Here is a 14,595-nt window from a genome sequence, read left to right on the forward strand (position 1 = left end):
TGGTCTTGCCCACCATACTGCAGCTCAGTTTCAGAGTCTTGGCAATCTTCTTATTGCCCAGACCATCATTATGGAGAGCAACAATTCTTTTTAGTTAGATCCTCAGAGTTCTTTGCCATCAGGTGCCATGTTGAAATTCCAGTGACCACTATTAGAGAGTGTAAGAGCAATAACACCAAATGTTAAACACCTGCTCCCTAATCACACATGAGAATATGCAACGCTAACGAGTCACATGACACTAGGAAGGGAAAATGGCTAATTGGGTCAAATTAGGACATTTACATATAGTGGTCTACTCAGTTTTGTTGCCAAGGCTTAGTCATTAATGGCTTATCGAAATCTGTAGGCCCATTCTTAACTTTTGGCTATTATTTTATTTAATAGTTCCAGTTATGTTTAGCTATCTAGATAAGTGTTTCCCAACCAGAGTGTATACTCCTGGGGAAAAATTACACAATGATCACATCATTTTTTTTTTTTTCTTTTTATTATAAATTCACAAATCACAGATTTGACGCAAAACCATGTCCAGAAGCAAAACAGGCTTCATGAAACAGAGGAAAGTAAATAGTGTTATTTGGGGTTTGTTCCCATTATATGGTACAGATATTGCCATAGATAATCTGACCTATAATTTGCAGGAAAATCCACAAGAAAATCTGCACCAAGTTATGCAGATTTAATTGATGCTTCATTCTAAATTGTCTTTCCCTTTTATGGCAACTAGTACTGCAACTAATAATTATTTGTAAAATGGATTAGTTGGCCAGTCATTGGTTAGATCAATAAGCTTTATTAAAAAAATAAAAAATAAAAAAAAGCGAACCAGGTAAGGGTTAAGTGGGGACCACATTGTAAAGAGTTAAAGGGGTTCTCTGTTGGAAACATTCCCGATCCAAAGGGGATAATATGATAGATTGCGGGGGACCCTCGCGATATCCGGGCCGGCAGCAGTGGCGTCCGGAACACTGAAGCTTGCAGCGTCCTCGTTTGTGACGTCACGCCTCCTCCATTCATTTATATGGGAGGGAGCATGAGGGCCAGTACATAGCCATCATGCCTCCTCCATTCATTTATATGGGAGGGAGCATGAGGGCCAGTACATAGCCATCACGCCTCCTCCATTCATTTATATGGGAGGGAGCATGAGGGCCAGTACATAGCCATCACGCCTCCTCCATTCATTTATATGGGAGGGAGCATGAGGGCCAGTACATAGCCATCAGGCCTCCTCCATTCATTTATATGGGAGGGAGCATGAGGGCCAGTACATAGCCATCACGCCTCCTCCCATAGATGTAAATGGAGGGGGCGTGGCAGCCAGTCATCAGGCACAGAGCAGAGTTCGCTCCATGCACTGAATGACAGGGGTGTGCTATGGAGATTATGGGGATCCCCAGCGGTGGGACCCCCGCAATCTAACATCTTATGCCCTATCCTTTGCATAGGGGATAAGATGTTTCCAGTGGAGTATACCTTTAATAGGAGAAAGAGAGGGGACAGCACCTAAAAAGTTAATATATAAGCCTTGTTGCGGGGGAGGGAAAGGAGCAGTTCACAGACCTTAGTGATAGCCGTCCTCCCTGCACCAGAAAGATCTGTCACTGCAGGAACGATAGAGAATGTGGCGTCTGACTGGACAGGGGGCCCCCGCAATGTCAGGACCATAGGTTTCTGGACTGCACTCCAGCAGCTAGGCCGCAGATGTTGAAGGCCAGCGGCATCTTTAAAAAGGCACGGGAGGGTAAGGGGAGATGCAAGTGGACATTTTGGGGCAGACTGAGGGGACTAAAAGGAAGGGAAAGTAGTAACAATACCATGTTACTAGACCAATTGATAATTGAAATTGCCAACAATGGAAATCGATTTTTCAATTTTTGAGAGGCTGGGGTCTGGCTCAGGGAACCCAGCCTAAAACTCGCTGCAACTGATACCACAACTGATGACATTATGCACCAGTTGGCACACAGTAAGATGCTTTCCCCTCTTCGGCGACCATGTGAATGTCTGACCATCCGGCATTCAAATTGAGGCGCTGGTTAAATGGGACCTGTCCCGTTTAAATTAATTGGAGAAATAACGCTGGACATAATGTAAAGGCGACCTTACATTTTTTGTGTTCTTGTGGCCCCCTGTCACTTAGATACAACTCTAAAGATGTCAGATGTTTAGTGCAGAATTTGGTCCTATTCCTGGAGCCAGATAGCCAGTACACCTAGAAATCTGCTGCTGGTGCATAACTTTTTAGGTTACTCTTGTCCTACTGATTTCAGGAATGGAAGGTGATATGACTTTTCCTGAGGTGTTCTATTGCTGACCTTATAGATTAGATAACTGTTGGTCAAACCAGCCAACAATCTAAGGCCCCTTTCACACTACTGTCATGATCTTCTATCACAAAGTCCATAAAACGGCCGTCAAAGTATCCCATTCATGTCAATGGGGTTTTCTGACCCTCCTTTAGCATCAGTTATGTTCCGTTATGACTAACCTCTGTTATTTTTGATGGGGCAAATAATGTTGCATGCACAAATTTTTAATCCCGTCAAAAATAACGGTGGAATAACTTACATTAAAGTTTTAACATTGAAGTCTATGGGTGACGGATGTTCACAAATGACATCCGTTATTGTCCGTTATTTTTTTAATATTTCGTTATAATCCGTTATTGCTACTGAGCATGCTCAGTACAGCATCACAAAGGACCTAAAATAAAGGACTATAACAGTGCATGATGGATTAAACAGGTATGAGGCCTCACAACTCTCCTCCGACACCACAATTGATGCATGGGGATGTTCTTGAGCCTTATTGTAAGGCCTGCTATAAGGGGTACGATTGTTCTGCCACACTTTGTTAAAGGGGTACTCCCTTGGAAAACTTATAATTTTTTTTAAAATCAACTGGTGCCAGAAAGTTAAAACAGATTTGTAAATTACTTCTATTAAAAAAATCTTAATCCTTCCAGTACTTTTTAGGGGCTGTATACTACAGAAGAAATGCTTTTCGTTTTGGATTTCTCTGATGTCATGACCACAGTGCTCTCTGCTGACCTCTGCTGTCCATTTTAGGAACTGTCCAGGACAGGAGAAAATCCCCATAGCAAACATATGCTGCTCTGTACAGTTCCTAAAATGGACAGCAGAGGTCAGCAGAGAGCACTGTGGTCATGACATCAGAAAAATCTCAAAAGTAAAGCATTTTCTCTGTAGTATATAGCCCCTAAAAAGTACTGGAAGGATTAAGATTTTTTAATAGAAGTGATTTACAAATCTGTTTAACTTTCTGGCACCAGTTGATTAAAAACAAACAAACAAAAAAAAATTCCACGGGAGTACCCCTTTAATGGCAATGTACTTTGGGTTTTTAGGTTGTTTTTTTTTTTTTTTTTTTTGCCCAGTTGGTCAGTGTTCTCCCATAAAATGTACTAAAAATGTTGGCTTAACCTAAAGGTGGACATTTATCAAAACCGGCATCTTCACAGCATCTATCAAACACCCTGCCAGCGCACAAGCTCACAGTATAGCGTAGAGACACGCTCCTCTACATAAATCTTTCGCATCAGGCCTGCCTTGCACTGTCCTTGAAATCTGGCGGAGATTTCCAGCACAGTTTACTCTTAGTAGCAAGCGTAAACTCCTCTCTCCCGCTCAGCCATGCCCCCTCTGCCACAAGCTCCGCCCACTTGGCCAACAAGGTGGAGATGATCAAAAAGTGCTTTTCTTATGCAAAAATTATGCAACTTTTTTTCCCATTTATTTTTCCCATAATTTTATTGATAAGTGCCCCCCAAAGACCTCAGCCTGCTTTCTTAATTTGTTCTTGAATGAAGGGGATTTCATGCACAACATTTGTTTGGTAATGGAAAATATAGAGAATGAACATGTACTTCTTCTTCCTGCTGGATCCACTTCTGGCTTTGCCTCAGATTGGATCAAACAAAAAGATGCTCTGTGTGAAACCACGTTTTGACAGTGTTCACACACTGGGGCAGATAAAAGTTTAGACCAGTGGTCTTCAACCTGCGGACCTCCAGATGTTGCAAAAGTACAACTCCCAGCATGCCCGGACAGCCGTTGGCTGTCCGGGCATGCTGAGAGTTGTAGTTTTGCAACATCTAAAGGTCCGCAGGTTGAAGACCACTGGTTTAGACCATGCTTACTTAACCCCTTAAGGACGCAGGACGTACTCAAACGTCCCCTTTTCCGAGTCCTTAAGGACTCAGGACGTTTGAGTACGTCCTGTCAAATCCCGGCCCCCCGCCGCTAGCCGGAGGGGAGCCGGTGCCCGATGCCTGCTGAAATCGTTCAGCAGGCATCGGGGCATATCGCCCAGGGGGGTCATTATGCCCCCCCATGTCGGCGATGGCCGCAGATCGCTGGACAATTCAGTCCAGCGATCTGCGGCAGATTCCGGGTCAATCGGGTCTCCAGTGACCCGGTGACCCGGAATTACAGGCTGTTCGGGGCCGTCTCCGACGGCCCCGAACAGCCATAGCCAGCAGGGGTGAGGTGGCACTGTTGCCACCTCACGATCGCCCTGATTCATCGGCCGGATTACCGGCCGACCAATCAGGGCGCCTGCTGCGGGTGTCACTCCCGCAACCCGCTCCACCCCTCTTCTGGAGGACGTGAGCAGGTGCGGGACGTGCACCCCAGGTTCTGGGGACCCCGATCCCCGGCGTCAATGTTGGGATCAGGGCCCCAGGAGCGACGGCCGCGGCGGAGACGACGAGAGACTGACCTCATGCGGCTGGATCGTTGGAGGTGAGTGACAGCCTCCTGCTGTTGCTTAGCAACAGCTCCCAGCATGCAAAAAGGGCATGCTGGGAGCTGTAGTTATGCAACAGCAGGAGGCAGACCACCACAACTCCCAGCATGCCCTTATGGGCATGCTGGGACTTGTAGTTTTGCAACAGCTGGAGGCACATTTTTTCTATGGAAAAGTGTACCTTCAGCTGTTGTGTAACTACAACTCCCAGCTTGCACCAACAGCTAAAGTGCATGCTGGGAGTTGTAGTAGTGCATCTGCTAGTTGCATAACTACAACTCCCAGCATGCCCGTTGGCTGTCGGTGACTGCTGGGAGTTGTAGTTTTGCAACAGCTGGCGGCACACTGAGTTATGTAGCAAACCAGTGTGTCTCCAGCTGTTGCATAACTACAGTCCCCAGCATCCCCAGCCAAAGTAGTATGCCTCCAGCTGTTGCATAACTACAAGACCCAGCATGCCCTTCCGCTGTCCGTACATGCTGGGGGTTGTAGCTTTTGCAACAGCTGAAGGCACACTGGTTGCAAAACACTGAGTTTGTTACCAAACTCTGTGTTTCACAACCAGTGTGCCTCCAGCTGTTGCAAAACTACAACTCCCAGCATGCACTGATAGACCGTACATGCTGGGAGTTGTAGTTTTGCAACAGCTGGATGTTCCCCCCCCAATGTGAATGTACAGGGTACACTCACATGGGCAGAGGATTACAGCAAGTATCCGGCTGCAAGTTTGAGCTGCGGCAAATTTTCTGTCGCAGCTCAAACTGCCAGCGAGAAACTACTGTGAACCCCCCGCCCGTGCGACTGTACCCTAAAAACACTACACTAACACACAATAAAAAGTAAAAAACACTACGTATACACATACCCCTATACAACCCCCCTCCCCTCCCCAATAAAAATGAAAAACGTCTGGTACGCCACTGTTTCCAAAACGGAGCCTCCAGCGGTTGCAAAACTACAACTCCCAGCATGCACTGATAGACCGTACATGCTGGGAGATGTAGTTTTGCAACAGCTGGACGTTCCCCCCCCCCCCATGTGAACGTACAGGGTACCCTCACATGGGCGGAGGATTACAGTAAGTATCCGGCTGCAAGTTTGAGCTGCGGCTCAAACTGCCAGCGTGAAACTACTGTGAACCCCCGCCCATGTGACTGTACCCTAAAAACACTACACTACACTAACACACAATAAAATAAAAAGTAAAAATCACTACAAATACACATACCCCTACACAGCCCCCCTCCCCAATAAAAATGAAAAACGTCTGGTACGCCACTGTTTCCAAAACGGAGCCTCCAGCTGTTGCAAAACAACTACTCCCAGTATTGCCAGATAGCCACTGACTGTCCAGGCATGCTGGGAGTTTTACAACAGCTGGAGGCACCCTGTTTGGGAATCACTGGCGTAGAATACCCCTATGTCCTCCCCTATGCAAGTCCCTAATTTAGGCCTCAAATGCGCATGGCGCTCTCACTTTGGAGCCCTGTCGTATTTCAAGGCAACAGTTTAGGGTCATATATGGGGTATCGCCGTACTCGGGAGAAATTGTGTTACAAATTTTGGGGGGTATTTTCTGCTTTTACCCTTTTTAAAAATGTAAAATTTTTGGGAAAAGAGGCATTTTAGGTAAAAAAAAAAATATTTTTTTTACATATGCAAAAGTCGTGAAACACCTGTGGGGTATTAAGGTTCACTTAACCCCTTGTTACGTTCCCCGAGGGGTCTAGTTTGCAAAATGGTATGCCATCTGGGTTTTTTTGCTGTCCTGGCACCATAGGGGCTTCCTAAATGCGGCATGCCCCCAGAGCAAAATTTCCTTCAAAAAAGCCAAATGTGACTCCTTCTCTTCTGAGACCTGTAGTGCGCCAGCAGAGCACTTTTCACCCCCATATTGGGTGTTTTCTGAATCGGGAGAAATTGGGCTTCAACTTTTGGGGGGTATTTTCTGCTATTACCCTTTTTAAAAATGTAAAACTTTTGGGAAACCAAGCATTTTAGGGAATTTTTTTTTTTTTTTTTTTTACGTATGCAAAAGTTGTGAATCACCTGTGGGGTATTAAGGTTTACTTTACCCCTTGTTATGTTCCCCGAGGGGTCTAGTTTCCAAAATGGTATGCCATGTGTCTTTTTTTTGCTGTTCTGGCACCATAGGGGCTTCCTAAATGTGACATGCCCCCCAAAAACGATTTGTCGCTCCTTCCCTTCTGAGCCCTCTACTGCGCCCGCCGAACAATTAACATAGACATATGAGGTATGTGCTTACTCGAGAGAAATTGGGTTTCAAATACAAGTAAAAATGTTCTCCTTTTTACCCCTTGCAAAAATTCAAAAATTGGTTCTACAAAAACATGCGAGTGTAAAAAATGAAGATTGTGAATTTTCTCCTTCACTTTGCTGCTATTCCTGTGAAACACCTAAAGGGTTAAACACTGACTGAATGTCATTTTGAATACTTTGGGGGGTGTAGATTTTATAATGGGGTCTTTTATGGGGTATTTCTAATATGAAGGCCCTTCAAATCCACTTCAAACCTGAACTGGTCCCTGAAAAAAAGCGAGTTTCAAAATTTTGTGAAAAATTGTAAAATTGCTGCGGAACTTTGAAGCCCTCTGGTGTCTTCCAAAAGTAAAAACTCATCAATTTTATGATGCAAACATAAAGTAGACATATTGTATATGTGAATAAAAAAAAAAAATATTTTGAATATCCATTTTCCTTACAAGCAGAGAGCTTCAAAGTTAGAAAAATGCAAAATTTTCAAAATTTTCATCAAATTTTGGGATTTTTCACCAAGAAAGGATGCAAGTTACCACAAAATTTTACCACTAAGTTAAAGTAGAATATGTCACGAAAAAACAATCTCGGAATCAGATTGATAACTAAAAGCATTCCAGAGTTATTAATGTTTAAAGTGACAGTGGTCAGAATTGCAAAAAATGGCTGAGTCCTTAAGGTGAAAAAGGGCTCAGTCCTTAACCTCTTCAGGACATAGGGCGTATGGATACGCCCTGAATCCCGAGTCCTTAAGGACCGAGGGCGTATCCATACGCCCGTGGGAATTCCGGCCCCCACCGCTAGCCGGTTGGGGACCGGAGCCGGATGCCTGCTGAAATCGTTCAGCAGGCATCCCGGCATATCGCCCAGGGGGGTCATTATGCCCCCCCATGTCGGCGATCGCCGCAGATCGCTGGACAATTCAGTCCAGCGATCTGCGGCGATTCCGGGTCAATCGGGTCTCCGGTGACCCGGAATTACTGGCTGTTCGGGGCCGTCTCTGACGGCCCCGAACAGCCAGAGCCTGCAGGGGTGAGGTGGCACTGGTGCCACCTCACGATCGCCCTGATTCGTCGGCCGGATTACCGGCCGACCAATCAGGGCGCCTGCTGCGGGTGTCACTCCCGCACCCGCTCCGCCCCTCTTCTGGAGGACGTGAGCGGGTGCGGGACGTGCACCCCGGGTGCTGGGGACCCCGATCCCCGGCGCCCCTGTTGGGATCGGGGCCCCAGGAGCAGCTGCGGCGGCGGGACTGACCTGCAGCGTCTGGATCGTTGGAGGTGAGTGACAGCCTCCTGCTGTTGCTTAGCAACAGCTCCCAGCATGCAAAAAGGGCATGCTGGGAGCTGTAGTTATGCAACAGCAGGAGGCAGACCACCACAACTCCCAGCATTCCCTTATGGGCATGCTGGGACTTATGGTTTTGCAACAGCTGGAGGCACATTCTTTCTATGGAAAAGTGTACCTTCAGCTGTTGTATAACTACAACTCCCAGCTTGCACAAACAGCTAAAGTGCATGCTGGGAGTTGTAGTGGTGCATCTGCTGGTTGCATAACTACAACTCCCAGCATGCCCATTGGCTGTCGGTGACTGCTGAGAGTTGTAGTTTTGCAACAGCTGAAGGCACACTGGTTGTGAAACTCAGAGTTTTTTTTTACCTAACTCAGTGTTTCACGACCGGTGTGCCTCCAGCTGTTGCAAACTACAACTCTCAGCAGTCACCGTACACCATGCACCGTACATGCTGGGAGTTGTAGTTTTGCAACAGCTGGAGGCACACTGGTTGTGAAACACTGAGTTAGGTCACAAACTCCGTGATACATAACCAGTGTGCCTACAGTTGTTGCAAAACTGCAACTCTCAGCAGTCACCGACAGCCAACGGGCATGCTGGGAGTTGTAGTTATGCAACAGCTGGATGTCCCCCCCCCAATGTGAACGTACAGGGCACACTCACATGGGCGGAGGATTACAGTAAGTATCCGGCTGCAAATTTGAGCTGCCGCAAACTTTCTGCTGCAGCTCAAATTGCCAGCGAGAAACTACTGTGAACCCCCCGCCCGTGCGACTGTACCCTAAAAACACTACACTACACTAACACAAAAAATAAAATAAAAAGTAAAAAACACTACATAAACACATACCCCTACACAGCCCCCCTCCCCTCCCCAATAAAAATGAAAAACGTCTGGTACACCACTGTTTCCAGAACGGAGCCTCCAGCTGTTGCAAAACAACTCCCAGTATTGTCGGACAGCCGTTGACTGTCCAGGCATGCTGGGAGTTTTGCAACAGCTGGAGGCACCCTGTTTGGGAATCACTGGCGTAGAATACCCCTATGTCCACCCCTATGCAATCGCTAATTTAGGCCTCAAATGCGCATGGCGCTCTCACTTTGGAGCCCTGTCGTATTTCAAGGCAACAGTTTAGGGTCACATATGGGGTATTGCCGTACTTGGGAGAAATTGTGTTACAAATTTTGGGGGGTATTTTCTGCTTTTACCCTTTTTAAAAATGTAAAATTTTTGGGAAAACAAGCATTTTAGGTAAAAAAAAAAAATTTTTTTTACATATGCAAAAGTCGTGAAACACCTGTGGGGTATAAAGGTTCACTTAACCCCTTGTTACGTTCCCCGAGGGGTCTAGTTTCCAAAATGGTATGCCATGTGGTTTTTTTTTGCTATCCTGGCACCATAGGGGCTTCCTAAATGCGGCATGCCCCCAGAGCAAAATTTGCGTTCAAAAAGCCAAATGTGACTCCTTCTCTTCTGAGACCTGTAGTGCGCCAGCAGAGCACTTTTCACCCCCATATGGGGTGTTTTCTGAATCGGGAGAAATTGGGCTTCAAATTTTTAGGGGTATTTTCTGCTATTACCCTTTTTAAAAATAAATTTTTTTGGGGAAAACAAGCATTTTAGGCAAAATTTTTTATTTATTTTTTACATTTGCAAAAGTCGTGAAACACCTGTGGGGTATTAAGGTTCACTTTATCCCATGTTACATTCCCCGAGGGGTCTAGTTTCCAAAATGGTATGCCATGTGGGTTTTTTTTGCTGTTCTGGCACCATAAGGGCTTCCTAAAGGTAACATGCCCCCCAAAAACCATTTCAGAAAAACGTACTCTCCAAAATCCCCTTGTCGCTCCTTCCCTTCTGAGCCCTCTACTGCGCCCGCCGAACACTTTACATAGACATATGAGGTATGTGCTTACTCGAGAGAAATTGGGCTACAAATACAAGTAAAAATTTTGTCCTTTTACCCCTTGTAAAAATTAAAAAATTGGGTCTACAAAAACATGCGAGTGTAAAAAATGAAGATTGTGAATTTTCTCCTTCACTTTGCTGCTATTCGTGTGAAACACCTAAAGGGTTAAAACGCTGACTGAATGTCATTTTGAATACTTTGGGGGGTGTAGTTTTTATAATGGGGTCATTTATGGGGTATTTCTAATATGAAGACCCTTAAAATCCACTTCAAACCTGAACTGGTCCCTGAAAAATACTGAGTTTGAAAATTTTGTGAAAAATCGGAAAATTGCTGCTGACCGTTGAAGCCCTCTGGTGTCTTCCAAAAGTAAAAACTCATCAATTTTATGATGCAAATATAAAGTAGACATATTGTATATGTGAACCAAAAAAAAATGTATTCGTAATATCCATTTTCCTTACAAGCAGAAAGCTTCAAAGTTAGAAAAATGCTAAATTTTCAAATTTTTCATCAAATTTACGGATTTTTCACCAAAAAAGGATGCAAGTATCGATAAAAATTTACCACTATGTTAAAGTAGAATATGTCACGAAAAAACAATCTCGGAATCAGAATGATAACTAAAAGCATTCCAGAGTTATTAATGTTTAAAGTGACAGTGGTCAGATGTGCAAAAAACGCTCCGGTCCTTAAGGCCAAAATGGGCTCCGTCCTGAAGGGGTTAAGGGGTTAAAGGGGTTATCCAGGAAAAAAACTTTATTTTTTTTTATATATGAACTGGCTCCAGAAAGTTAAACAGATTTGTAGATTACTTCTATTAAAAAATCTTAATCCTTTCAGTACTTATGAGCTTCTGAAGTTAAAGTTGTTCTTTTCCGTCTAAGTGCTCTCTGATGACACGTGTCTCGGGAACCGCCCAGTTTAGAAGCAAATCCCCATAGCAAACCTCTTCTACTCTGTGCGGTTCCCGAGACACGTGTCATCAGGGAGCACTTAGACAGAAAAGAACAACCTTAACTTCAGAAGCTCATAAGTACTGAAAGGATTAAGATTTTTTAATAGAAGTAATTTCAAATCTGTTTAACTTTCTAGAGCCAGTTGAGAGATATATATATATATATATATATATATATATATATATATATATATATATAAAAAAATTTTTTCCTGGATAACCCCTTTAATACGACACTGCATTAAAGCCCTTTTAGCGAAGCCATGGTTACTTTCTGCTAAGCTACATTCCCTTTTGCGAAAGTGTGTAAAATACATTAAAAAAAGTACATGTGGTGAAAGCCACCTAAATAATTATTTTTAGCACACAGCAATTTACTGGCAATAGCTAAAATAATTTTTAGTGGACAAAGCTAGAAACTTGCGCACAACTGCAATACTTCACCACTAGAGGGTGCTAAGTGTCTGGTAAATAAATTCACTATTATACGATTGTAGCAGCTGCAATGGCCTCAACACCTCATTTCTTTTTAAACACTTTCTGTTATTTATTTAGTATTAATATATTCCACAGCTCTGTAAACAGTATATTGGCTGACATCAGAGGGGCTTACAATATCCCTTTGTCATACTAGTAGAATAATAATATTTATGTTGTAATATTGGACTAATGCTAACTGTTATCTAGACTCTGTGAAGAGAAGAAATCATTACATCTGTACATTTAGAATGGGGTCATGTGGCTGTCTTATCATGTATTTCCTTTAGTATTGGAGCTGCTTCAGCTATCAGCTGGTTGCCCAGGTCTGGCTCCTGAGACCCCAAATACATGATTTTTCCAAGGGAAAGTAGTATTACCTTGTCAGTCATCCATATAAATGGCTGATCACATCTGGAAGAGCTTCTGCTTGTTATCAGCTTTCTGTTATGGATTTTAGATGGGGTCCCAAGTAGTAAACTCTCTTCTCTGACATTTTAAATGATCTAATAGGAAAAGCCCTTTAACAAAAACATTTATTTTACCATAGACTGTGGCTCAGTGGTTAGCACCTTGCAAGGACAACCTCTCCATGGAGGGTGTGTGAGTTTTCTCTGAGTACTCGGGGTTTCCTTCCACATTTCCACAAGAAACAAACTAATAGGTTCATTTGAAACAAGATTTTGGGCACCAAGGGGAACTGTGACCAATGTGAGTGGTGATAATCTCAGTACAGCGATGCAGAATATGTTGATGCTATATGAATGAATAAAATAAATCTTGTTTTATTAGCACTTTAAAGGGAACCTGTGACACTGAAAATGCAGTCCAATCTGCAGGCAACATGTTATAGAACAGGAGCTGAGCAGATTGATATATATAGTCATGTTCCAGGATAACTTATTTGGGTAGGGTCACACGTAGCGAATTTGCAGCGTATTTCATGCTGCGAATGCGCTGATGCCAGTCACTAGAGTGAGCTCCCTGCTGCAGCCGCACACAGAAAAAGCCTTCCACATCCTTTAATAAATTCCTCCTTCATCTGGGGACCTGTAGTTTAGAAATCCATTGCAGGTCTGTGTTTACACATGATGCATCAATCTTTAACACTTTTTCCAGAGGACTATTTTTCCAGAGGACTATTTATATCAATCATTTGATTGCTAATACTGTTCAGTGCTATGCATAGGGCATTGCACTGATCAGTGTTATCGGCGATCTTCTGCTCTGCTCGATCTTAGACCAGAGCAGAAGACCCCTGGAGACGGACGGAGGCAGGTGAGGGGACCTCCGGCCGCCATGCTGGATGATTGAATCCCTGCATCAGTGATACCGGCGATCCAATCATCCATTTAAAGTGCCGCAGATGCCGTGATCTGTATTGATCACTGCATCTGAGGGGTTAATGGTGGGTCCCTGGCTGCTGATAGCAGCTGGGACCGGCCACACATGACGCGAGCACCGGAGCGTAAATGTGCGTTAAGTACCATCGCACCATGACATACATTTACGTCCATTGTCATTAAGGGAAGGACACTACTATATCTACTGAAGCACTTGATGCCTCCAGTCCTTTCTTTTGGGCAAGAAAAATTGATTTCAGATTACAACCTCATTGGAAAGATTCTTGGTTCCTTAAAATTTTGTAAAAAAAAAAAAAGGTTATTTTAGTATGATCAAAATGACCTATTTATTATAATTTCTTTTTTTTAATATTTCGAAACATTCCACAGATGTAAGTTTCCTGAAAGGCGTTACTTATTCTCCCATCTGAACATCTCACACTGCTTTATTGCTGACAATTTGTAATTAATTCTGTTGTGTTCCCTTCTGCTACAGATGGTTCCACCCGAATATCACAGGTGTTGAGGCAGAAAACCTTTTGTTGACCCGTGGTGTTGATGGTAGTTTTCTGGCTCGGCCCAGTAAGAGTAACCCAGGAGACTTCACACTCTCCGTCAGGTAAGGGCTCAAGTGTTTGTCATCTGTGAAAATGTATAAAATGACTTAAGCGCCTAAATATAGCAGGAATATTGATAGATGGATATGCATATATATATATGCATATAATGGATATGTTTATTACTGGGAAGATTTACTGGTGGCTTTGGTAACGAATATTGTAGAAAATATAACATTGCAAAATGCTTTTGGCACTTTCCAATGCCCTGCATTACCTTCTGACTAGAGATGAGCGAACTTACAGTAAATTCGATTCGTCACGAACTTCTCGGCTCGGCAGTTGATGACTTATCCTGCATAAATTAGTTCAGCTTTCAGGTGCTCCCGTGGGCTGGAAAAGGTGGATACAGTCCTAAGAGACTCTTTCCTAGGACTGTATCCACCTTTTCCAGCCCACCGGAGAACCTGAAAGCTGAACTAATTTATGCAGGATAAGTCATCAACTGCCGTGCCGAGAAGTTCGTGACGAATCGAATTTACTGTAAGTTCGCTCATCTCTACTTCTGACTTTAGGTTTGCCATTCCACTATAATAATTTTTCTTGTAGAACGGGAGATATGCTCTAAAGGGGTTGTTACACAAAGGCGACCCCTGTCCGTATCCTGGCCGCTGCAGGGAAAATGTGTTGCCAGACGGGGCTTCCCTGATAACATCTGATCGCCTGGCATTCCAGAAGATAGTATCCTCAGACCGCTTTTAGTTTAATAGATTGTCTTTATTAGACCTTCCCCTGTAAAGCATTTTTGTCATTAAAACAAGTTTTGACATGTTATTAGCTGGGAAAGCGGATGGCATTGCGCTCCCCTCCCCAGCACGCCGAAAGGTACGTACATTTTTCTGCATAGATCTTTATACAGAGAAATGTACGGATCTCTAGCTAATAACTTGAGACCCGCTGCGATCAACAATGTTTGACGTTTCTGATCGATCTGTCAAAAGCTGTT

At 43.9% G+C, this 14,595-nt stretch overlaps 1 protein-coding gene across 1 annotated transcript in view; it reads left to right on the forward strand.

Moving 5' to 3' along the window:
- Positions 1-14,595, forward strand: part of PTPN11 (protein tyrosine phosphatase non-receptor type 11) — a 90,087-nt gene that overhangs the window by 15,722 nt on the left and 59,770 nt on the right. Inside the window, exon 2 of the mRNA XM_056536643.1 lies at positions 13,529-13,651. Within this exon, the coding sequence (XP_056392618.1) occupies positions 13,529-13,651 (123 nt within the window). The remainder of the gene's footprint in view (positions 1-13,528; positions 13,652-14,595) is intronic.

This window comes from Hyla sarda, chromosome 1 (assembly GCF_029499605.1).
Source record: "Hyla sarda isolate aHylSar1 chromosome 1, aHylSar1.hap1, whole genome shotgun sequence".
Taxonomy (NCBI): Eukaryota; Metazoa; Chordata; class Amphibia; order Anura; family Hylidae; genus Hyla; species Hyla sarda.